Source organism: Ranitomeya variabilis, chromosome 1 (genome assembly GCF_051348905.1).
Source record: "Ranitomeya variabilis isolate aRanVar5 chromosome 1, aRanVar5.hap1, whole genome shotgun sequence".
NCBI classification, from domain to species: Eukaryota; Metazoa; Chordata; class Amphibia; order Anura; family Dendrobatidae; genus Ranitomeya; species Ranitomeya variabilis.
The window spans coordinates 23,561,909-23,587,934 of NC_135232.1; the positions used below are offsets into that span (position 1 = coordinate 23,561,909).

General features: G+C 46.8%; 1 protein-coding gene across 6 annotated transcripts in view; it reads left to right on the forward strand.

Moving 5' to 3' along the window:
* Positions 1 to 26,026, forward strand: part of DDX4 (DEAD-box helicase 4) — an 89,290-nt gene that overhangs the window by 51,809 nt on the left and 11,455 nt on the right. For 4 of the 6 annotated variants that reach the window (XM_077281385.1, XM_077281388.1, XM_077281387.1 and 1 more), the window contains 13 exons: positions 496 to 522; positions 662 to 706; positions 1,425 to 1,463; positions 4,213 to 4,239; positions 4,385 to 4,429; positions 5,608 to 5,646; positions 8,403 to 8,447; positions 8,931 to 8,975; positions 9,097 to 9,132; positions 9,331 to 9,381; positions 17,660 to 17,704; positions 24,637 to 24,684; positions 25,963 to 25,989. In XM_077281385.1, coding sequence (XP_077137500.1) covers positions 496 to 522; positions 662 to 706; positions 1,425 to 1,463; positions 4,213 to 4,239; positions 4,385 to 4,429; positions 5,608 to 5,646; positions 8,403 to 8,447; positions 8,931 to 8,975; positions 9,097 to 9,132; positions 9,331 to 9,381; positions 17,660 to 17,704; positions 24,637 to 24,684; positions 25,963 to 25,989 — 519 coding nt within the window. The remainder of the gene's footprint in view (positions 1 to 495; positions 523 to 661; positions 707 to 1,424; positions 1,464 to 4,212; positions 4,240 to 4,384; positions 4,430 to 5,607; positions 5,647 to 8,402; positions 8,448 to 8,930; positions 8,976 to 9,096; positions 9,133 to 9,330; positions 9,382 to 17,659; positions 17,705 to 24,636; positions 24,685 to 25,962; positions 25,990 to 26,026) is intronic. The other 2 variants (XM_077281390.1, XM_077281391.1) reach the window with 2 other exon arrangements.

Here is a 26,026-nt window from a genome sequence, read left to right on the forward strand (position 1 = left end):
GGATGTGAGGTCTGTGTCTCTCCCAGTAATATAGGCTGGATGTGATGCCTGTGACTCCCAGTAATATAGGCTGGATGTGAGTCCTGTGTGACTCCCAGTAATATAGGCTGGATGTGAGTCCTGTGTGACTCCCAGTAATATAGGCTGGATGTGAGGCCTGTGACTCCCAGTAATATAGGCTGGATGTGAGCTCTGTGTGACTCCCAGTAGTATAGGCTGGATGTGAGGCCTGTGACTCCCAGTAATATAGTCTGGATGTGAGGTCTGTGTGTCTCCCCCAGTAATATAGGCTGGATGTGAGGCCTGTGTGTCTCCCAGTAATATAGGCTGGATATATAATATAGGCTCTGTGTGCCAACAGAGCAAACGTACGCTCAGTCGTGCATCATAATTGGGCGTGGACACTCAGATTTAGTAAATACCTCTTATCACTCGCTGATATTTCCTCCTTGCCTCCTGTGTAAACATTTAATTTACTATTTCTGACTATTGCAGGTGGTGGAGGTGGTTTTGGAAAAAGAGGTAAGGAGCCCCTTTATTTTTATATAACAGGACCCTTTGTGTCCCAGTTACATTACCTGGTGATACTCATTTCCTTCAGATGGATCAGCATTTGGTAAGTTCATGTATAAAGCAGATTTCCATTTTATCCCACCTGCAGGTGACAGGGATGATTCAGATGACAAAACAGAGTTTGGAAGAACAGGTAAGTGGGTATGAGCGATGTATGTATATATCACGGAGAGACATGTCAATCATGCAGTTGTGGGTAGGACGGGACAGATCTCGCCCATCGCGCCATATTTTAAAGCAAAATATGTATCTAAGCAATATTGGAGCTAGTGTCAGATTCATGAGGCCGTGTGGTCGGGCAGCATGAATTGTCTGACCGGTTCACATTACCCAATATTCAGCATGGCTTAGTGGGGGTCTGACTTCTGGCACTACTCAGTAGTATTCTAAACCCTGTTCTGACATTAGACGTAATAATCCGTACGTGACCTGGGTCTATCTAAGGACAGATTATTACATTTGCACGATCGCCCGCGGACATGGGTGGTGTGCGGACCTTCGCCGCCGTATGTCAGCTGATTCTGACTGCTCCCGTCCTCCTGTTAATTAGGATGTATAATATGGCTGCTCTATAGTATCTCACCACTGAGGGGCAGCCCAGTCCTCCTTTTATTATTGAGGAGTATAATATGGCTCCTCTATGGTATCTCCCCACTGAGGGGCAGCACAGTTCTATTATTGGGATGTATAATATAGCTGCTCTATAATACCTCACCACTGAGGAGCAGCCGTCAGTGCTATATAATATGATTGCAATATATTAAGCGAATAAAAACTCAGAAGGGAGGAATGCTTCGTTAATGACTTAAAGTTACTGCACTGTAACACTTTTGTATGATTCTTGGTTTTAGGAGACAATGATTTAAGCAGCAGAGGATTTGGAAGATCAGGTAATGTTCCGTGTCTTTCCCAGTAATATAGGCTGTATGTGAGGTCTGTGTGTCTCTTCCAGTAATATAGGCTGTATGTGAGCTATGCATGTCTCTCTTCCAGTAATATAGGCTGTTTGTGAGGTCTGTATGTCTCTCCCAGTAATATACGCTGGATGTGAGGTCTGTGGTTCTCTCCCAGTAATATAGGCTGGATATGAGGTCTGTGTGTCTCTCCCAGTATTATAGGCTTGATCTGAGGTCTGTGTGTCTCTCTTCCAGTAATATAGACTGTATGTGAGCTATGCGTGTCTCTCTTCCAGTAATATAGGCTGTTTGTGAGGTCTTTGTGTCTCTCCCAGTAATATACGCTGGATGTGAGGTCTGTGGTTCTCTCCCAGTAATATAGGCTGGATATGAGGTCTGTGTGTCTCTCCCAGTAATATAGGCTGGATGTGACCTCTGTCTCTCCCAGTAATATAGGCAGGATGTGAGCTCTGTGTGTCTCTCCCAGTAATATAGGCTGGATGTGAGCTCTGTGTCTCTCCCAGTAATATAGGCAGGATGTGAGCTCTGTGTGTCTCCCAGTAATATAGGCTGGATGTGAGGTCTGTGTCTCTCCCAGTAATATAAACTGGATGTGAGGTCTTTGTCTCTTTCAGTAATATAGGCTGGATGTGAGGTCTGTGTCTCTCCCAGTAATATAGGCTGGATCTGAGATCTTTGTCTCTCCCTGTAATATAGGCTGGATGTGAGGTCTGTGTCTCTCCCAGTATTATAGGCTGGATGTGAAGTCTGTGTCTCTCCCAGTAATATAGGCTGGATGTGAGATCTGTATGTCTCTCCCAGTAATATAGGCTGGATGTGAGGTCTGTGTGTATCGCCCAGTAATATAGGCTGGATGTGAGGTCTGTGCGCCTCTCCCAGTAATATAAGCTGGATGTGAGCTCTGTGTGTCTCTCCCTGTAATACAGACTGGATGTGAGGTCTGTGCGTCTCGCCCAGTAATATAGGCTGAATGTGAGCTCTGCGTCTCTCCCAGTAATATAGGCTTGATGTGAGGTCTGTGTCTCTCCCAGTAATATAGGCTGGATGTGAGGTCGGTGTCTCTCCCAGTAATATAGGCTGGATGTGAGATCTGTATGTCTCTCCCAGTAATATAGGCTGGATGTGAGGTCTGTGTGTATCGCCCAGTAATATAGGCTGGATGTGAGGTCTGTGCGCCTCTCCCAGTAATATAGGCTGGATGTGAGCTCTGTGTGTCTCTCCCTGTAATACAGACTGGATGTGAGGTCTGTGCGTCTCGCCCAGTAATATAGGCTGAATGTGAGCTCTGCGTCTCTCCCAGTAATATAGGCTTGATGTGAGGTCTGTGTCTCTCCCAGTAATATAGGCTGGATTTGAGGTCTGTGTCTCTCCCAGTAATATAGGCTGGATGTGAGGTCTGTGTGTCTCTCCCAGTATTTATAGTCTGGATGTGAGGTCTGTGTCTCTCCTTGTAATATAGGCTGGATGTGAGGTCTGTGTCTTTCCCAGTAATATAGGCTGGATGTGAGGTCTGTTTTCTCTCCTCGTAATATAGGCTGGATGTGAGGTCTGTGTGTCTCTCCCAGTATTTATAGTCTGGATGTGAGGTCTGTGTGTCCCTCCCAGTAATATAGGCTGGATGTGAGGTCTGTGTCTCTCACAGTAATATAGGCTGGATGTGAGGTCTGTGACTCCCAGTAATATAGGCTGGATGTGAGGTCTGTTTTCTCTCCCAGTAATATAGGCTGGATGTGAGGTCTGTGTCTCTCACAGTAATATAGGCTGGATGTGAGGTCTGTGTGTCTCTCCCAGTAATATAGGCTGGATGTGAGGTCTGTGTGTCTCTCCCAGTATTTATAGTCTGGATGTGAGGTCTGTGTGTCCCTCCCAGTAATATAGGCTGGATGTGAGGTCTGTGTCTCTCACAGTAATATAGGCTGGATGTGAGGTCTGTGACTCCCAGTAATATAGGCTGGATGTGAGGTCTGTTTTCTCTCCCAGTAATATAGGCTGGATGTGAGGTCTGTGTCTATCACAGTAATATAGGCTGGATGTGAGGTCTGTGACTCCCAGTAATATAGGCTGGATGTGAGGTCTGTGACTCTCAGTAATATAGGCTGGATGTGAGGTCTGTTTTCTCTCCTTGTAATATAGGCTGGATGTGAGGTCTGTGTGTCTCTCCCAGTAATATAGGCTGGATGTGAGCTCTGTGTCTCTCCCAGTAATATAGGCTGGATGTGAGGTCTGAGACTCCCAGTAATATAGGCTGGATGTGACGTCTGTGACTCCCAGTAATATAGGCTGAATATATAATACTAGATTGTGGCCCGATTCTAATGCATCGGGTATTCTAGAATATGCATGTCCCCGTAGTATATGGACAATGATGATTCCAGAATTCGCGGCAGACTGTGCCCGTCGCTGATTGGTCGAGGCAACCTTTATGACATCGTCGCCATGGCAACCATTATGACATCTACGTCGATACTGTCTCCATCGCTGATTGGTCGAGGCCCAGGCAGCCTCGACCAATCAGACGCGGGATTTCCAGGACAGACAGAAAAACCCTTAGACAATTATATATATAGATAGGCTCTGTGTGCCAACAGAGCAAACGTGCGCTCAGTCGTGCATCATAATTGGGTGCGGACACTCAGACGTAGTAAATACCTCTTATCACTTGCTGATATTTCCTCCTTGCCTCCTGTGTAAACATTTAATTTACTATTTCTGACTATTGCAGGTGGTGGAGGTGGTTTTGGAAAAAGAGGTAAGGAGCCCCCTTTATTTTTATATAACAGGACCCTTTGTGTCACATGCCAGTTACATTACCTGGTGATACTCATTTCCTTCAGATGGATCAGCATTTGGTAAGTTCATGTATAAAGCAGATTTCCATTTTATCCCACCTGCAGGTGACGGGGATGATTCAGATAACAAAACAGAGTTTGGAAGAACAGGTAAGTGGGTACGAGCGATGTATGTATATATCACGGAGAGACATGTCAATCATGCAGTTGTGGGTAGGACGGGACACATCTCGCCCATCGTGCCGTATTTTAAAGCAAAATATGTATCTAAGCAATATTGGAGCTAGTGTCAGATTCATGAGGCCGTGTGGTCGGGCAGCATGAATTGTCTGACAGGTTCACATTACCCAATATTCAGCATGGCTTAGTGGGGGTCTGACTTCTGGCACCACTCAGTTGTATTCTAAACCCTGTTCTGACATTAGACGTAATAATCCGTACGTGACCTGGGTCTATCTAAGGACAGATTATTACATTTGCACGATCGCCCGCGGACATGGGTGGTGTGCGGACCTTCGCCTTCGGGTGTTGGCTGATTCTGACTGCTCCCGTCCTCCTGTTAATTGGGATGTATAATATGGCTGCTCTATAGTATCTCACCACTGAGGGGTAGCCCAGTCCTCCCTCTGTTATTGGGATGTTTAATATAGCTGCTCTATAGTATCTCACCACTGAGGAGCAGCCCAGTCCTCCTATTATTGAGGTGTATTATATGGCTCCTCTATAGTATCTCACCACTGAGGGGCAGCCCAGTCCTCCTTCTGTTATTGGGATGTATAATATGGCTGCTCTATAATATCTCACCACTGAGGGGTAGCCCAGTCCTCCTATTATTGAGGTGTATTATATGGCTCCTCTATAGTATCTCACCACTGAGGTGCAGCCCAGTCCTCCCTCTGTTATTGGGATGTTTAATATAGCTGCTCTATAGTATCTCACCACTGAGGGGCAGCCCAGTCCTCCTATTATTGAGGTGTATTATATGGCTCCTCTATAGTATCTCACCACTGAGGGGCAGCCCAGTCCTCCTTCTGTTATTGGGATGTATAATATGGCTGCTCTATAATATCTCACCACTGAGGTGCAGCCCAGTCCTCCCTCTGTTGTTGGGATTTATAATATGGCTACTCTATAGTATCTCACCACTGAGGGGCAGCCCAGTTCTATTATTGGGATGTATAATATGGCTGCCCTATAATACATCACCACTGAGGGGCAACCGTCAGTGCTATATAATATGATTGCAGTATATTAAGCGAATAAAAACTCAGAAGGTTAAAACTTAAAGTTACTGCACTGTAACACTTTTGTATGATTCTTGGTTTTAGGAGACAATGATTTTGGCAGCAGAGGATTTGGAAGATCAGGTAATGTTCCGTGTCTTTCCCGGTAATACAGGCTGGATGTGAGGTCTGTTTGTCTCTCTTCCAGTAATATAGGCTGGATGTGAGCTATACGTGTCTCTCCCAGTAATATAGGCTGGATGTGAGGCCTGTGTGTCTTTTCCAGTAATATAGGCTAGATGTGAGGTCTGTGTCTCGCTCCCAGTAATATAGGCTGGATGTGAGGTCTGTGTGTCTCTCAGTAATATAGGCTGGATGTGAGGTCTGTGTGTCTCTCCCAGTAATATACACTGGATGTGAGGTCTGTGTCTCTCCCAGTAATACAGGCTGGATGTGAGCTCTGTGTGTCTCTCCCAGTAATATAGGCTGGATGTGAGGTCTGTGTCATCCAGTAATACAGGCTGGATGTGAGGCCTGTGTGTCTCCCAGTAATACAGGCTGGATGTGAGGTCTGTGTGTTTCTCCCAGTAATATAGGCTGGATGTGAGGTCTGTGTCTTTCCCAGTAATATAGGCTGGATGTGAGGTATGTCTCTCCCAGTAATAAAGGCTGGATGTGACGTCTGTGTGTGTCCCTCCCAGTAATATAGGCTAGATGTGAGGTCCGTGTGTCTTTCCCAGTAATATGGGCTGGATGTTAGGTCTGTATGTCTCCCAGTAATATAGGCTGGATGTGAGGCCTGTGTGTGTCTCCCAGTAATATAGTCTGGATGTGAGGCCTGTCTCTCTCCCAGTAGTATACAGGTCCTTCTCAAAAAATTAGCATATAGTGTTAAATTTCATTATTTACCATAATGTAATGATTACAATTAAACTTTCATATATTATAGATTCATTATCCACCAACTGAAATTTGTCAGGTCTTTTATTGTTTTAATACTGATGATTTTGGCATACAACTCCTGATAACCCAAAAAACCTGTCTCAATAAATTAGCATATTTCACCTGGCCAATCAAATAAAAGTGTTTTTTAATAACAAACAAAAAAACCATCAAATAATAATGTTCAGTTATGCACTCAATACTTGGTCGGGAATCCTTTGGCAGAAATGACTGCTTCAATGCGGCGTGGCATGGAGGCAATCAGCCTGTGACACTGCTGAGATGTTATGGAGGCCCAGGATGCTTCAATAGCGGCCTTAAGCTCATCCAGAGTGTTGGGTCTTGCGTCTCTCAACTTTCTCTTCACAATATCCCACAGATTCTCTATGGGGTTCAGGTCAGGAGAGTTGGCAGGCCAATTGAGCACAGTAATACCATGGTCAGTAAACCATTTACCAGTGGTTTTGGCACTGTGAGCAGGTGCCAGGTCGTGCTGAAAAATGAAATCTTCATGTCCATAAAGCATTTCAGCCGATGGAAGCATGAAGTGCTCCAAAATCTCCTGATAGCTAGCTGCATTGACCCTGCCCTTGATGAAACAGTGGACCAACACCAGCAGCTGACATGGCACCCCACACCATCACTGACTGTGGGTACTTGACACTGGACTTCAGGCATTTTGGCATTTCCTTCTCCCCAGTCTTCCTCCAGACTCTGGCACCTTGATTTCCGAATGACATGCAAAATTTGCTTTCATCAGAAAAAAGTACTTGGGACCACTTAGCAACAGTCCAGTGCTGCTTCTCTGTAGCCCAGGTCAGGCGCTTCTGCCGCTGTTTACCTGGGGAATGCGGCACCTGTAGCCCATTTCCTGCACACGCCTGTGCACGGTGGCTCTGGATGTTTCCACACCAGACTCGGTCCACTGCTTCCTCAGGTTCCCCAAGGTCTGGAATCGGTCCTTCTCCACAATCTTCCTCAGGGTCCGGTCACCTCTTCTCGTTGTACAGCGTTTTCTGCCACATTGTTTCCTTCCAACAGACTTACCATTGAGGTGCCTTGATACAGCACTCTGGGAACAGCCTATTTGTTGAGAAATTTCTTTCTGGGTCTTACCCTCTTGCTTGAGGGTGTCAATGATGGCCTTCTTGACATCTGTCAGGTCGCTAGTCTTACCCATGATGGGGGTTTTGAGTAATGAACCAGGCAGGGAGTTTTTAAAAGCCTCAGGTATCTTTTGCATGTGTTTAGAGTTAATTAGTTGAGTCATAAGATTAGGGTAATAGGTCGTTTAGAGAACCTTTTCTTGATATGCTAATTTATTGAGACAGGTTTTTTGGGTTATCAGGAGTTAAACTGTATGCCAAAATCATCAGTATTAAAACAATAAAAGACCTGACAAATTTCAGTTGGTGGATAATGAATCTATAGTATATGAAAGTTTAATTGTAATCATTACATTATGGTAAATAATGAAATTTAACACTATATGCTAATTTTTTGAGAAGGACCTGTAGACTGGATGTGAGCTCTGTGTGTCTCTCCCAGTAATATAGGCTGGATGTGAGCTGTGTGTCTCTCCCTGTAATATAGGCTGGATGTGAGGTCTGCGTGTCTCTCCCAGTAATATGGGCTGGATAAGATCTCTGCATACCTCTATAAGTAATATAGGGTGGATGTGAGCTCTGTGTGTCATCCAATAATACAGGCTTGATGTGAGGCCTGTGTGTCTCCCAGTAACAGGCTGGATGTGAGGTCTGTGTGTCTGTCCCTGTAATACAGGCTGGATGTGAGGCCTGTTAGTGAGGTGGCACGAGTGTATGGCCTCTGCTGCATTTCCATGGGTTCTTAGACTGGTTTCACATTTGCTGTTGTGTCTGCAGCGTTTCGGACACATGCATCCTTTTTCTCTGAGAGCGTCCCAAGGTATTCCAGATTAACAATTTTCTACTTTTTAGGTGGCAGTAGTGGTTTCAGAGGCAGGAGAGGCTATGGGAGAAGAGGTAAGGCCTTACTCACCTCATTTTAGTGTCTTCCCCATTGCAGCAATCATTCATGAACTTGCTGTAAACTAAAAATATTTATTTTTTGATAATAAAAAATTAATTGACCACAGAAATAATAAACACATGAAATTAACGAGGAAATATTAAGTATTTTTACATTATGCACAAATAAGGCAACGATGTAATACTGACTGTACAAATTGCAGTATTAAAAACTGCCAAATAGAAATAAAATAATTGCCTGGTGGTCAAAATAAACAAAAACTGAATCCGTAAATATGGAGACGATAGATAATTGGTGTGGAAAATCAGAAGTAGCAAAAAGACAGGTTGTCCAACCCCAGCACGGTTTTGCCATCGTTCTTCTCAAGCGTTTGTCAATTAGAATTTTTTTTTATTATTATTATTAATTGCGGCTACTTTCCGTAATTTTATAAAACACAAGATAACGTTTTTTTTTGTTTGTTTTTGTTTTTTCAGGAGCGAACGACAATGCAGATGGCGAGAGAAATTTTGGGAGCACAGGTCAGTATCTGTACAGACGTCGATTCCGTCCCGGCTCTGCCACCTTCACACCTTGCCAGAACCACTTTTTTGTTTTTTGGTCTCAATAAATTGACAATGAATTATTTTTTAATTGGTTCAGATGAAAGTGGCGGCTTTAAAGGCTTTGGGAGAAGGGGTGAGTTTTTTAATTTTTTTTCGTACATAATTTTCTCCTTGTAGTTGGATTTTTTTTTTTGTAATTTCTTTTGATTTAATCTGTAACTATAAATACTCCTTTTTTTTTGACAGCAGCATATTATTTATTGTTCCAGCCAGTCTTTTTGTGTTTGCATTTCAATGATAAACTATTAACCCATCTGTCATTAATCTGTAGCAAACAATGATGAGGCTGATGGCGGCAGTGGTGAAGACTTCGGAAGAACAGGTAATGGTGAACATAACCTTGTACAGTCAGCGTGCTGATCCGATTGCATCTGGTCCCCGAGACCCCCACCGATCCTTAGTACAGTGGTGACCCATCCCTCTTGTTAAGGGTGTATGTTTGAGCCCTGGTTTTGGGATTGGTGGGGTTCCCAATTGTCTCTCATCCTATATCAGCACTGAACATAAGTTATCAAAGGTAAAAGTATTGCCGTGTTTCTTGTTGATAGTATTGGGGGGACATCGGGCATGTGGGGGTACTCACCCTGCTAGTAGGAGGCTTGACACTTGGTAGGAAAATGGTGAGCCATATCCTTTTTTTCAGACACGCGGCAGCTCAGCCAAAGCTGATAAACCAGCTACTCGCCCTACCCAGTCCGAAGCCTCGGAGGGATGTGGTGGGGGCAGCTCTGACTTTCTCCTATGTCTGAGCAGAATCACTGCTGGCTTCAGATATGCAGGACTTTATTAGGGCAGTGAGAGCCTTACTCCAGGTTAAGGACTAGTCGGCCTCTCCATCTCAGGAAGTGGTTTCCTTTTGTCGGCACTGTGTGAAACGCGTCTTTTCCATAAAGACTTAGACAGTCTTCCAGCGTAGGAGTGAAAACACCCGGATAGGCCTTCCCATAAGGGGTTTGAGGCCCTCTTCCCCTTTGGAAAGAATTGTCTGACAAATGGTCCATATCTTTCTTTGGATCCTCCGGTAACTGTACTCTCGAGAGTAACTACTTTGCCCTTTTGTTGATGCGTTGTCTCTGTGTCCTGCTGAATTAAGAGGATTGACTCTATAAAGCTGCTTTTTCATCAACATGCTCTTTACATCCTTCCCTACGGTGTCCGGGGTCAGCATCTTCTGGGGCCTTTCAAGAGGATCTTCTCGAACTTTGTTCTCATTTGCTGCATGCTTTATAGTTATTTTGAGAGATTTCTCTTGTATCGGCACAGATTGCGGCCCTCTGTGTAGCAAATTTCTGTGATTGTTCAAAGATGCACTTAGCTCAGATCTTAAGGTACCGTCACACTCAGCGACGCTGTGGCGATATAGACAACGAGCTGACCTAAACTAGATCGCTGGAGCGTCGCTGTTTAGGTCGCTGTAGAGATGTCAAACACAGCAACTCCAGAACGATGCAGGAGCGATCCAGTGACGTAACGGCGACTCACTTATCTTTCTTGCTGGTTGTTAGCTCCATGTCAAACAGCCGGAGTGTACCGACTGGCTAGAAGGAGACGATGCGACGCCCCCTATGCGCGTTGCTGGCGTCGTTGCTTTTGATGTCAAACATGACGATACACGCCGACCTGGCGACGAAATAAAGTTCTGGACTTCTAGCTCCAGCCAGCGATGGCACAGCGGGATCCAGATCGCTGCTGCGTGTCAAACAAAACGAGATCGCTATCCAGGACGCTGCAATGTCACGGATTGTTGTCGTTCTCTTTGCAAAGTTGCTGAGTGTGACGGTACCTTTAGTCTACTGATCTGGCATCCAAAAAACAGACTTACTGGCACCACTTTGCAGTAGACAGGCTCATTGGAAAGCAGAGTTGAGTGATAACATCTAGGGTTCTTCTGTTAGCAAAAAGTAATGTTTCTTCAGAATTGTAAGCATTCATCTGTCTGAGCTTCCAGGCTTTTTCACTCCTTTCGTAATGATGTCCTCCTGACCCCCTAACTCAAGGCAGCCCCTGTTCAGAACTAAACCTTCCTGATAACCCGGCTCCAGAGCTACGCACCCTCCACTTGCATTAAGGTCTTCCCACTCTTGCATCATTTTTAGCCAAACGAAGGACATCCTCTCTCCTTCACAGGTTGAATGGCTTTTTTCCAGTTTCTTGAACTCTTGATGGCGCTGCTCCTTGACATAGGGATTGGAATCAGTTACTATTTAGACCATCCTCTTGAGTAAGTCCTCATCCATAGAAGTGAAAACTTCCAGCCTCCAAATCACCTTGGATTCCTTCATGCTCTTCGGCTGGATCATGAATAGACAGATACCATGTCTGACTGTCCAGCTCCTGGGTTTTCTGAGCTTGGTCTTTGACACCCATGTGGCAGGTGTCTGTTTTACTGTCCACCAATCTCTCCTTTCGTCGAGCTGTAGCGTCTCGTTGTAGATGGAGTCCTCTTGCTCCATCTATTTTTGCATGAATGTTCTGGGCTAGATGTTTTTGTTTTCTTCTCCCACAATTGCTCCACTCAATGTCTAGTCTCTGGAGAATATATCACCACCTGTGTAAACCTTTTGGAGAGCTGTATTTTTGGCTCCCTCCCATTTCAGGGACCTCACTTTTCGATTAGTCAGACAACTCAACAACAAACAGTGGCCTACCTGAACCATCATGGTTGTACCAGGAGCTCCTAGGCCATTAGGGGAAAGTATGAAGTCTTACTGGTGGTTGAAGCTCCATGTTCCTGCTCTTCCAGCATGGAAAACTGGGCCACTGAGTTATTCAGCTGAGAAACTCTGAATCCAGGTTAGTGGGCTCTTCTCGTAGGTCTTCAGTCAGCTCCGTATTTGCTGGAGTACCCTTGTCTTGGATCTCATAGACACAAAATCACAACTTGTCACCGGGTTCTGAGTTCCTAGGGCTTTTGTGGTAGTCCCTCAGGTTACTCCATGGACAGAGTTTTGTCTGCTCTCTTTCAGACTTGCCCACGCACTTCAAGGGTTCAGGGTTGAGATTGTTCTGGTGATTATGATATCTCCGGGCTTACCTGGCTTGGGCATATTTTCTGCTTCTTCCTGGTCATGACCTTATATCACAAGGTCCTGTCTTCCACCACATTTTGCTTCAGCTGCGTTTTATCTTGGCTGTTTGAAGTTGAGGTTCTGAAATCCGATGATCTGTTTGGCTCCAGACCATGTTGCGGGCTCGTAATTCACAATCTGCGATGGTTTACCTCCGTATCTGGAGATTCCACTTTGGCTAGTTGGAACAAAGAAACTCCATCCCATGCCGTTCTCCATTCCTAGATCTTTTCTTCTGGTCTTGTTGCAGGCCTCAGCCTAACCTTTCTCAATGGACAGTTGTCCTTTCCAAACTTTCAGCATACTCTACTCTTGATTTTTCCCTAAAAAGTTATAATTTTCATCTAGAGATTGGCTCAATATGTCCCCACTGAAAGGCATCCAGTGGAACCACACCCTTTGAAACTTTATGAAGCATGTTATGAAGGTGCCCATCATGGAAAGTGGCATTTCCTGTGTCTGTGTTATCTCCTTACATATGGGGTGTGCGCTCTCTGCCCGTTTGTGCAGGCCTCCCTTCCTCGTTCTCCATCCGGACAAGGTGGTCTTACCCGGAATAACTTCCTTTTGTGGTCTCAGCCTTTCTACATCAGTGACATTGTCCTCCCCTCCTTTTCTCTGTCTGGTCAGGATCTTTAGGGCGTTCCTCTGTCATGGAGGCCTCCTGGCATTTCAATTTTTTTTTGTATGATCCCTGTTGAGAAACACAAGGCCCTATCAGCCTTTAACTTGCGCATTTCCAGATGGATCCGGTTGGGAATTGTGGTGACCTACAAAAACAAATTGACTGCCCTATAGCTTATTCTGCAAGAGCAGAAGAGCAGTCGGGGTCTTTCTGAGCATTCAGGCATCCAGCCTACAAGCCTGCCACATTAGCCTGTTTCCACATTTTTTGTCACATTCTACAAGATTCACCCTGTGCCTTCTGCCTATGCCGGCCTGGGGTGTAAGGAGCCGCAGACCCGCTGTCTGCTAGTTGGGTATATCACGCCAGGCAGAACCAAGCCTTTTTTTTTTCTAATCGTGTCGAGCCTTAATGTCAGGGCGTACACCACGGTCCTGTGTCCTCCAGCGTATTCAACCTGAAATGGATTTTACAATAAGTACAAAATCCAGTTATTTTTTTTTATGTATATTGGTTTATAAAGCAAACATCAAAATAGTGTCAGTATTAAAGTTTACAAAGGTTGCCGCGCTGAACGGCACTCACGGAAAGAAGTTCAGTCCTGTATGATAGATGGCCACTTTTATGCCGATAACTCCGTCCACAGTCTCATATAAGTTTGCAATGGGAGCGTCCTCCCTGAGATAGCAATTCACCCGAGGCAGCCCGCCGCCGTGATTCAGCGTAAGCCTCGGCCGATGGCGCCACTGACAGCGAAGCGAAGTAAGCGGGGGGCGTGGTAGGGTGGTGACGTCACCTGTCCGTCAGTGACGGACGTGTGTAGGGGCCATCCCGACGCGTTTCGAGGGCAACGTCCCTCTTTCTCAAGGTATGGTGCCTACACAGCCGCTGTTCTTTTATATCCCCACTCCGTTCCCACAGCCCCTTGATTTTACAGTGGGTGGCATGATGCGAGCAGTCCAGCTGCTGCTTTCAAATACTGAACCATGGGCACATCTAGCACTGAAAGTTGTGACCTGTATATACCTATAAAAAATATTATTTGTAAAAAATATTAACCCCTCCACCTTATAAAATACAAACTTTATTTCAATAATAACAATAAGTAGTATATGAACTTTAAAATACAAACAGACTCATCTTGAGCTGCCCATGTATATAAACATGCGCAGACTCAAAAATGGGCCCATTGAAAATTTGTACACACACAGTTGGCCAATCCATCTACTTTTAATCCTATAAGTGAGTATTCTCGGGCGTTCCACACTTTCAAAACCCTAGTCACCTCAGAAATAAGGAAAATGAATAAGAGGAATCCCAAATATAGGCGGCAAAATCTGATCAGGAAGGAAAGAAATGCTCTTATGGAGCTTCAGGAAAATAATGATATTGTGGTCCGCAACGCAGATAAAGGGGGAAGTATAGTGATTATGGATCGGGGTAGATACCACGAGGAGTCTTTGAGATTACTGAGTGATGAAATAACATACAAGAAATTACTAAATGACCCCACCCCCCATTTTGTAAAAAAACTAGGTCTTTTAGCTAATAAAGGGAAAACAGTAGGGATCTTAAACAAGAAAGAGTACCATTTTATTTACAACAAAACACCCAGTCTAGCCATATTTTACCACATCCCGAAAATACATAAAGACCCCAAGTGCCCGCCAGGGAGGCCTATTATATCGGGTATAAATTGCCTAACTGCAAATTTGTCAGAGTATGTGGACACACAGTTACAAAAGTGTGTTCCATCTCTTCCGGCTTACCTGAAGGACACCCAAGATACTATCAGGGCCTTAGAGAACATCAAGTGGTCCGATCAATATATATTGGGTACCTTAGATATCAAGTCCCTCTATACCGTGATCGATCAAGTAAAAAAATGTGAATCTGCGGAATATTTTCTGACTAGATCTCAGTTATATAACCCAACACAATTGGCATTTATTTTGGAAGGTATGCGGTTCATCCTCCAACATAATTATTTTGTATATAATAACCAATTTTATTTACAAACATGGGGTACAGCCATGGGGACAAAATTTGCCCCAAGTTATGCCAATTTGTATGTTGGAAGGTGGGAGGAGTCTTATATCTTTCAAGATGGGTTATTACGGAAAGGTTTGATTTTGTGGCGTCGTTTTATTGACGACATCCTCTTTATTTGGGAAGGGTCCCGACAATTGCTGGAAGAATTTGTTGGGAGTCTTAACAAAAACACATTTGGTTTAGAATTTTCAGGGACCTTCAGTGCAATAGAGGTAAATTTTCTGGACCTGAATATCTTCGTTGAAAATGATGGTCTGCACACGAGATGTTATCATAAAGAAGTAGACTGTAATAGTTATCTACAGATGGATAGTTGCCACCTTCCGGCCTGGCTCCGAAATATCCCTAAAAGACAGTTTATACGCATTAGGCGTAACTACGAAAGATACAGATTTTGATACTGAATCGGGTATCTTACAGGAGCAATTTCTGGAAAGAGGATATGCCCTCCCCTCTCTCGAGCAAGCGAAACAGGAGGCTAAAAGTATCCCTAGGTCCCAACTAATCCATGGAACCAAGGAACACCAAGGGAAAACTTCTTTGGCACAGGAAATTGGGAGGATCCCTTTGATCACTCAATATCATGCTAATCATGGTAAATTCTCGAAAATTCTTAATAAATATTGGCCAATTTTACGGAAAGATAAGGTGGTGGGAGAACTTTTATCAACAAAACCAAGATTCATTTACCGTAAAGTGAAGAACATTGGAAACATTCTGGCACCCACCATGAAAATGGGGTTCGGCACCAGTAGAATCCCTAAAAGAAAAAATAATTTGAACCCCGAAGGAGGTAGTTTTATATACTGTGGGAGATGCCCGTGTTGTTTACGCATAAAATGTCCAACAATAGTACAAAAATCATTCTGGGATATGGACAAAACTAGGGAATTTACCATCAGAGAAACGATCTCATGCCACTCTAGGGGGGTTATATATGTAATAAGATGTCCGTGTGAGAAAATGTATGTAGAGGTACCTTCACACGAAGCGACGCTGCAGCGATAGCGACAACGATGCCGATCGCTGCATCGTCGCTGTTTGATCGCTGGAGAGCTGTCACACAGACCGCTCTCCAGCGACCAACAATGCCGAGGCCCCCGGGTAACCAGGGTAAACATCGGGTTGCTAAGCGCAGGGCCGCGCTTAGTAACCCGATGTTTACCCTGGTTACCAGCGTAAAAGTAAAAAAACAAACAGTACATGCTCACCTGCGCGTCCCCCAGCGTCTGCTTCCTGACACTGAGCTCCGGCCCTAACAGCACAGCGGTGACGTCACCGCTGTGCTTTCACTTTCACTTTAGGGCCGGCGCTCAGTGTCAGGAAGCAGAGGCTGGGGGACGCGCAGGTGAGCATGTACTGTTTGGTTTTTTTACTTTTACGCTGGTAACCAGGGTAAACATCGGGTTACTAAGCGCGGCCCTGCGCTTGGTAACCCGATGTTTACCCTGGTTACCAGTGTAAAACATCGCTGGTATCGTTGCTTTTGCTTTCAAACACAACGATACACAGCGATCGGACGACCAAATAAAGTTCTGGACTTTATTCAGCGACATCACAGCAGGATCCTGATCGCTGCTGCGTGTCAAACGAAACGATATCGCTAGCGAGGACGCTGCAACGTCACGGATCGCTAGCGATGTTGTTTCGTGTGAAGGTACCTTAGGTCGCACAAAAAGACGACTTAGAGACAGGATTAAAGAACACCTGGACAGTATTCTGAAGGGTTCTTTAACACACACCCTGTCGCGACATTTTGTAGAAAAACATAAGCGTTCAACTGTAGGGTTTTCGTTTTGTGGTATCCAGATGGTACCAGAAAACCCGAGAGGAGGGGATTTCATCAAAAGTATGTCCCGCATTGAATCCAAATGGATCTTTACACTAGACACTTTAGCCCCTAAAGGGCTCAATCAAGACATTGAATTGTATGCTTTGTAATGGTTTGTTATTGATACAAGGCATCTTTTTGCTTTATTTTGATATATATTTTAATACACTGGTGTTTTTCTTAGTTAGCTTTTTAAAATAACAGGCAGGTTTTTATATTGGTTTTGTAATCTTGTGCAGATTTTTATATAGTTTTATACATGTTTTAATAATATACTCTGCCGGGAACCTGTTAATGGTCACATGGCACTATTTATAGTTACGCAATTTTCAATGGGCCCATTTTTGAGTCTGCACATGTTTATATACATGGGCAGCTCAAGATGAGTCTGTTTGTATTTTAAAGTTCATAATATACTACTTATTGTTATCATTATTTAAATAAAGTTTGTATTTTATAAGGTGGAGGGGTTAATATTTTTTATAAATAATATTTTTTATAGGTATATACAGGTCACAACTTTCAGTGCTAGATGTGCCCATGGTTCAGTATTTGAAAGCAGCAGCTGGACTGCTCGCATCATGCCACCCACTGTAAAATCAAGGCTGCGGGAACGGAGGGGGGATATAAAAGAACAGCGGCTGTGTAGGAGCCATACCTTGAGAAAGAGGGACGTTGCCCTCGAAACGCGTCGGGATTGGCCCCTACACACGTCCGTCACTGACGCTCCCATTGCAAACTTACATGAGACTGTGGACGGAGTTATCGGCATAAAAGTGGCCATCTATCATACAGGACTGAACTTCTTTCCGTGAGTGCCGTTCAGCGCGGCAACCTTAGTATACTTTATTTTCTGACAGTCACACACACCACACTGGGTGGTCTGCCTGCTGCTGTTTTTTGAGGCACATGTGTTCAGCGCCATTGTGATTTATAGTTTATATATTTTTTTGCTAGTGTCAGTATTATATTCTTCCCTTTGTGGTTGACAAAGAAGCTACTTTTTTTCATATCTTTGTTTCAGGTGGCACTAGTGGTTTCGAGAATAGAAGAGGCTTTGGCCAAAGAGGTGAGATTTCCCCCCCCCCCCCCTCAGTTTGCACGCAAAAAACCCCCCGTTTTTATAATTGATGGATGCTTTTATTTTCAAGTCTCACATCACAGGTAAGCTGAGTCTTACCTACAAAAACACCCAGATCCTTCTCTACAAGTGACTCCCCAGTTTTACTCACCCTGAAACATGTGCTCAGATTAATCCCAAATCCTTCTCTATAATTGGCTTACCTTCTCCATCACCACATTGGGGGACACAGGACTGTGGGTGTATACTGCTGCCACTAGGAGGCTGACACTAAGTAAATACAAAAAGGGTTAGCTCCTCCTCTGCAGTATACACCTCCCACTGGCTCGGGATAATACCAGTTCTTGATTAGTGTCCGTAGGAAGCACACTGCATCTGTTTATCTCCAGACATTCCTTTTTTTTTTTTTAATTTTAACTTTGCGCAAGAGGATGATTTGGTGATGGACCCTTTTAAGGGGGCCGATCTCCCCCAAAACATCAACAGGCGAGCACGGCGAGTTTACTCCCCGTACCCTCTCCTGCGACGTGAGATGTTCGGCCGAGAACTAGCCCTGTGAAATCCTAGGAGAGCGAACTCTTAGGATGCACAGAGGCCACCTTCCATAGGCACAGTCCGGCCGCCCTCCCTCTGCACCACCACTGAAGAACAGCGGTGCTGCATGGAGCTCCTCAGTCCCTCTCCACCTCCTCATCAAGAGGGCAGCAGATCGAGGGTTACTGCATCTCCCCCCATACCTCGCCTGAAGAGGAGCATCAGCGGTGAGTCTTAGGGGCTCCCGGGCACACCTCAGGCTCGGCCGCATCTTGCGGCCGGGCACCGCCAATTTAGTCCCCGTCTTCGGCCCCAGCTAGGCTGCGTTTACGCCCACAGCGCACGTCACGCGCGAGGGCCTGCCCATCGGTTTAGCGCTTCAAGCGCTCCACAAACTCTCGGCGGCCATCTTGGATACAAGGAGCTTCAGGACGCCAGCTGCACCTTCTCCCGGTCACAGTGCGGCAACAGGACACAAAACCTGGGTAGGTGCGCTGCACACTGACACAGGCCCTCCTACTCCTGCACACAGTGCTCCGCTTTATTAGCTGCACAAGTGCCCCACATCAGCCCTGCACGGAGGTTAACAGTACAACATGTCTCTGCCTAAACCCTCCAAAAAGTCTGCAAAGACACATACGGTGTTCTTCACTTCTTGCACCTCCTGTCAGGCTGCGCTACCAAGCGGGCATACTGCTCCGCTCTGTAATGCTTGTGACCCTAAATGCGCTCAGGAGCCCCCCACCGCAAACGAGCCCTTGGTAACCAGTCCCCCTGAGTGGGCTTTGTCACTCTCGCAATCTATGGCTTCTTTGACTAATGCTATCGAGTCCCTCCAGGATCCAAACAGGAGCAGGACCACTAATCCGCCTATTCAGGAGGATTCCCCTACGGCTGCGGAATCTTCAGCCTGCAGGGGCCGCTCTCATTCTAAGCACAGGCGACCATCTAAGAAGCGCGTCAGTAGCTCGGCCCTCTGGTGCCTCGGCGTCCTTTAGCTCCGCTTCCCGCTCTCACTCCCCAGGCACCTCTTCCGACCAGGACTCTGAACCTGAGTCTGATGGGCCTCTATATCTGGAGTCACCAGGTTTTCAGAGCTCTATAGATAGTCTTATTGAGGCCGTCAACTAGTCCCTTCAGGTTGATGAGGAACCGGCGACCTCCAGTACGGATAATTCGGTGTCCTTCAAAAGGACCAAACGTACTCATAGGGTGTTTGCCAATCACCCAGAGTTCCAGGACATAGTCCAGCGACATAGGGAGCGTCTGGACAAACGCTTTGCAGGCCAGAGATCTCTGGAGTCCAAATATCCTTTTTCTCCTGATCTCCGCAAACAATGGACAGAATCCCCTCCTGTGGATCCTCCTGTTTCACGTTTGTCCTCTAAAGCCCTTCTATCCGTGCCGGACAGATCTTCTATCAAAGATCCCACAGATCGCCTATTTGACAGTCTCGCCCGTTCAGCCTTTGAGGCTTCAGGCTCGGCACTCTTTCCTTCCTTCGCTGCTACCCGTGTAGCCAAAGCCGTGACTTGTTGCTCAGACTCTATGCATAAGGCCTTAAAGAACAGTGATCTTCCTTCTGACATAGCAGAGCTAGCAAATAAAATTTCCTTGGCTGGCGATTACTTGGTAAACGCTTCCCTGGACGCGGCGAACTGCTCTGCACTTACGGCTTCAAACGCTGTGGCGATTAGGAGAGCGCTATGCTTGAGGAACTGGTGAGCGGACTCCGCATTTAAAAAGTCCTTCACGTCCCTGTCATATCTCAGTGGCCGACTATTTGGTGAAAAGCTGGACAAGCTGATTTCAGACGCTACAGGGGGAAAAAGTACTTCCCTCCCCCAGCAGAGATTCAGACGACCGTTCCGACGACAGCCGCAGGCTCGTTTTCAGCCCTTTCGTGGAACTTAAGCATGGGATTCCTCGGCCAGCTCCCCTGGTTCAGGGCGCCGCGCCGGCAGAGTCAAAAGCCCTCAGGCTTCTTACAAGCCCAACCATTCCTGGAGGGGCCGCACCACACAGTCTAGGTCCAGGGCATCCAGACCCCAACCATCTTCTTCTAAATGACTCGCAACCTTGTCCGGACGACACCAGCAAAGTAAGCGGACGCCTTCTTTTGTTTCATCATGCCTGGCTCGCAGTCGTTCACGACGAGTGGGTCAGGAATCTGGTGTCCTCCGGTTGCAAAAACTATTTTTCCTTTCCCCCTTCAACCCGGTTTTTCGCTGCCCTCCCGAAGCGGGAGCGCCTGCTCTGGCTTTTTCCCAGGCCATCGAGTCGCTCCGCCAAGACGGAGTTATTGTCCCTATCCCAGAGGCCGAAAGGTTCAGCGGTTTTTATTCAAATCTGTTTATGGTCCCCAAAAAGGATGGAACAGTCAGGCCCATCCTGGACCTAAAGCTCTTGAACAGATTTGTCAAAGTCCGTCATTTCAGGATAGAATCCCTCCGTTCCGTCATTGCCTCGAACAAGGTGAATTCTTAGCATCCATCGACATCCGGGATGCGTACCTCCACATCCCAATCTTCCCACCTCACTAAAGGTTTCTTAGCTTCGCTGTCGGAGAGGAACATTTTCAGTTCATGGCCTTGCCTTTCTGCCTCACCACCGCCCCCAGAGTTTTCACAAAGGTCATGGCCATTCTGCATTCTCGGGGTGTAGTCGTGCTTCCCTACCTAGACGACTTACTGGTCAAAGGCCCATCTTTCCAAGCCTACGAGGAGTGCGTCCGCATTTCCGTAGATACTCTTTCTCGGCTGGGCTGGTTGATCAATTTAAAAAAGTCATCTCCTGTTCCGGCTCAACGGATCTCCTTTCTGGGCATGACCCTGGACACCTCCCTAGGGTTAGTGCTTCTTCCTCGGGACAAGGTCCTGGCTCTTCAACAGGGGTCTGGAAGCTTCTCCAGCCGTCCCCTTGTTCCATCCGTTTCGGCATGAAGATTCTCTGGAAGATGGTGGCTGCAATGGAGGCGATTCCATTTGCGCAACTACACCTCCGTCCCCTCTAGCACGCTCTGCTGGACGCATGGGACGGGAGTCCGTTTTCCCTCGACCGACTGTCATCTCTCAGGTCAAACAGACACTCCAATGGTGGATGCTCTGTACCTCTCTCCTCCAAGTGAGGTCCTTCCTCCCAGTCCATTGGCTGGTAGTAACTACCGATGCCATCCTCCTCGGCTGGGGAGCGGTCTTTCGCCATCACACTGCACAGGGAACCTGGACTCATCACGAGTCTCGCCTTCTAATCAATATCCTGGAGATATGTGCGATTCGGCTGTCCCTAAAGCGGTTCCATCATCTCCTAGCAGGCCGCCCCATCTGTATCCCGTCGGACAATGCCACGGCTGTGGCTTATATAAATCATCAGGGGGACACCCGCAGCAGAGCTGCAATGCGCGAGGTAGAGCACATCCTTCCCTGGGCCGAAAACAACCACTCGGTCATATCGGCGGTTCACATTCCAGGAGTGGAGAATTGGGCCACGGATTTCCTCAGCCGGCAAGGTCTTGCCTCAAAAGAGTGGTGTCTCCATCAGGACATATTCCAACAAATCTGCCTTAGTTGGGGTACTCCGGACATAGACTTGATGGCTTCCTGGTTCAGTGCCAAGGTACCTCAGTTTGTGGCCCGGTCTCGGGACCCGAGGGCAATCGGGGCAGACGCGCTAGTCCTTCCTTGAAGTCAGTTTCGCCTTCCTTGCCTGTTTCCCCCCGGCCCCTGCTTCCCAAAGTCATCAGGAAGATCAGGGCAGAGGGTGTCCCTGTAATTCTCATCGCCCCGGATTGGCCTCGCCGGGCGTGGTATGCAGAGCTGGTCCAACTCATCACAGATGTTCCTTGGCGCCTACCAGATCGTCCAGATCTACTTTCTCAGGGCCCGATCTACCACCAGAACTCGGGGGCCCTGCGTTTGATGGCTTGGCCGTTGAATCCTGGGTTCTGACTCAAGCAGGTTTTTCCCGTGAGGTAGTTTCCACCTTGATCAATGACCGAAAGCCAGCTTCATCGCGCATCTACCATCGGACCTGGAGGATCTTCTTTGAATGGTGCAGAAGCAGAGGTCGGCCTCTGATGGTTTTCAACATCCCTACCATCCTGGATTTCCTCCAAATCCGGTCTGCACTTGGGGCTTTCGCCGAGTTCCCTTAAAGAGCAGGTCTCGGCCTTGTCAGTACTTTTTCAACGAAAAATTGCTTCCAAACCTCAGGTCAGAACGTTCTTTCAGGGAGTCTCACGTGGTGCCTCCCTTCAAAGCGCCTCTAGAGGCTTGGAACCTTAATCTGGTCCTAGGTGTCCTGCAGGAATCTCCCTTCGAGCCGTTGCAGGACATCTTTCTACCTCTCCTTTGATGGAAGGTGGCCTTTCTCGTCGCTATTACGCCGATCATACGAGTCTCGGAGTTGGCTGCTCTTTCCTGTCGGACGCCGTTCCTTTCGTTCCACAGGGACAAGGTGGTCCTCAGACCGTCCTCTACTTTCCTCCCAAAGGTGGTGTCTTCCTTCCACCTCAACGAGGATATCGTACTTCCGTCATTTTGTCCTGCTCCAACGCACCGTGTGGGGAAGGCTCTTCACTCCCTGGATCTTGTCAGAGCTCTCAGGAAGTACGTGTGTAGGACGGCACCTTTTCGACAGACTGATGCTCTGTTCGTGCTCCCGGCGGGACACCAGAAGGGACTGGCCGCTTCTAAGTCGACAATTTCCTGATGGATTTGGTCGACTCTTCAAGAGGCTTACCGCGTCAGAGGCAAGCTTATCCCTGCGGGCCTCAGGGCACACTCCACTCGGTCGGTGGGTGCTTCTTGGGCCATTCGGAATCAAGCGTCTGCAGAGCAGGTGTGCAAAGCTGCGACCTGGTCTAGCCTGCACACCTTTTCAAAGCATTACAATGTCCATACTCAGGCGTCTTCAGATGCAAGCTTGGGTAGGCGCACCTGTAGACAGCAGGTGCCATAAGTTTACACTGTTGGGTTATTTCCCGCCCAGAGACTGCTTTTGGACATCCCACGGTCCTGTGTCCCCCAATGTGGCGATGGAGAAATAGGGATTTTTGTGTACTCACCGTAAAATCCTTTTCTCCGAGCCACTCATTGGGGGACACAGCACCCACCCTTGTTTTGGCTTGTTGCCTATGATGAGTGGTTTTAGTCTGACATGTTGTTCTTACGGTTAAATCTTGTTAATCTCCTACTGCTTTGCTACGAACTGGTATTATCCGGAGCCAGTGGGCGGTGTACACTGCAGAGGAGCAGCTAACCCTTTTTGTATTTACTTAGTGTTAGCCTCCTAGTGGTGGCAGCATACACCCACGGTCCTGTGTCCCCCAATGAGTGGCTCGGAGAAAAGGATTTTTCGGTGAAAACACAAAAATCCCTATTTTACTCCTTAGGTATGATACGTTCAGATTTATTAGTACACAGAAACTTCTGTTCAAGTGACTCCTCATTTTACTGCCCCTAGAACATATTATGGTACCTACAGATTATTATACCCAGATCCTTCCTTGCAATGGCTTAGTTTTAATCCTCTTAAAGCATATGATGTGCACATATTTCACCCAGAATCTTCTCTTCAACTGTCTTAGTTCACTTTTCCTGAAATATTTTGTCAGATTACATCCTATTCCTTCTTGACAAGTGGCTCCCTAAGTTTTACTCCCCTGTAAAAGATGAGTCTCTCGGGATTATCTCCACTAAAACATACCTAGAGAATACATACAGCTCCTTTTTTCTACAAATGACTCCTAGGTTTACTTCCCTTAGAACATATAATTCTGGCAGATTATTACATCCAGATCCTTCTTTACAAGTGACTCTCCTAGTTGCACATTCCCTTAAAACATATAGCACCCTCAGGTTCTTCGTGCCCATATAAATAACTTTACATTCATCCACACTAAGGCTACTTTCACACTAGCGTCGTGCACTGCACGTCGCTATGCGTCGTTTTGTAGAAAAAAAGCATCCTGCAAAAGTGCTTGCAGGATGCGTTTTTTCTCCATTGACTTGCATTAGCGACGCATTGCCACACGTCGCAACAGTCGTTGCGTTTGACCGTCGCCACCAAAAAACGTTGCATGTAACGTTTTTTGGTGTGTCGTGTCCGCCATTTCCGACCGCACATGCGCGGCCGGAACTCCGCCCCCTCCTCCCCGCACCTCACAATGGGGCAGCGGATGCGTTGAAAAACAGCATCCGCTGCCCCCGTTGTGCGGCGCCAACAATATGCGTCGGTGTGCCGCAACGTCGCATTGCGACGTGCAGTGCACGACGCTAATGTGAAAGTAGCCTAAGTCATTTTCCGGGTAGATGCCCGAACATTCATCTTGTGCATATTTAGAAATATAGATATGTAACATTTTAAGGCTTTATTATTCCTTCTAGGTGGCTACAGAGGAAAAAATGAAGATGTGTGTTTCAGTTCTGGAAAAGGTAAAAGATGCAATCTTTGGTGCTTGGTCCAAGTGGTTTGTGAATGATTTCACTGTGCACTCACATTTATTAGGTCACTAAGAATCTTTAAAGGGCCACTGTCACCCCCCTCCAGCCGTTATAAACTAAAAGAGCCACCTTGTGCAGCAGTAATGCTGCAGTCTAACAAGGTGGCTCTTTTAGTTTTTGATTCCGTTATTCCCTCAATAAAGCGTTTTAAAATTTGCCCTAACTACCTGTCTGCAGACCTGGAGGCGGTCCGAAGCCTCCTCTGTGAATCTCCCAACGGCCGTCACTCTTCTCTTCTGGGGATGTGGTCGCTGCCCCCTTCGCGCTGTTTCTTCTTAAATCCGGCGCCTGCGCTGTGCGTGCCTGCCTGGGACAGGCGCAGTCTTCATTGTCCGTCATAGGTCAGATGCAGGGTGCCTGACTGCGCCTGTGCGGGCAGTGCGGCCACCCTGTTGCTGAATCCCCGCCCCGCACTGTTATTCATTATGCACAGTGCGGGGCTGGGGTTCCTGGGCATGCGCACTGCGCTGTTCAGACGGTCCCCCGCCTTCCAGCGTTGCCGTAATATACAGGTTTCCTTGCCAGCGTTTGGAATGAAGCAGCCGCAAATAACGCTGGGGGAGCGTCTGAGCTGGGGGAGCGTCTGAGCTGGGGGAGCGTCTGAACAGCGCAGTGCGCATGCCCAGGAACCACAGCCCCGCACTGTGCATAATGAATAACAGTGCGTGGCGGGGATTCAGCAACAGGGTGGCCGCACTGCCCGCGCAGTCAGGCACCCTGCATCTGACCTATGACGGACAATGAAGACTGCGCCTGTCCCAGGCAGGCACGCACAGCGCAGGCGCCGGATTTAAGAAGAAACAGCGCGAAGGGGGCGGCGACCACATCCCCAGAAGAGAAGAGTGACGGCCGTTGGGAGATTCACAGAGGAGGCTTCGGACCGCCTCCAGGTCTGCAGACAGGTAGTTAGGGCAAATTTTAAAACACTTTGAGGGAATAACGGAATCAAAAACTAAAAGAGCCACCTTGTTAAACTGCAGCATTACTGCTGCACAAGGTGGCTCTTTTAGTTTATAACGGCTGGAGGGGGTGACAGTGGCCCTTTAATGCCAGAATTTGGATCCTTGTAGGTGCAGAAACCTTTCCTTTCTTTAGGGAGACAGTAAGGATTGGACACAAGAAAAATAACAAACTCCTCCTGGAAAAGTTGCTGAGTCTTGGCCCAGTTCAGCCTTTTCATGTTTTTAATTTTTAATATTTTTTTTACAGGTCAAGATGATGGAAAAGCAGATACTGGTATGTATTGTGATGTGTTCCTGCACAATGATGGCAT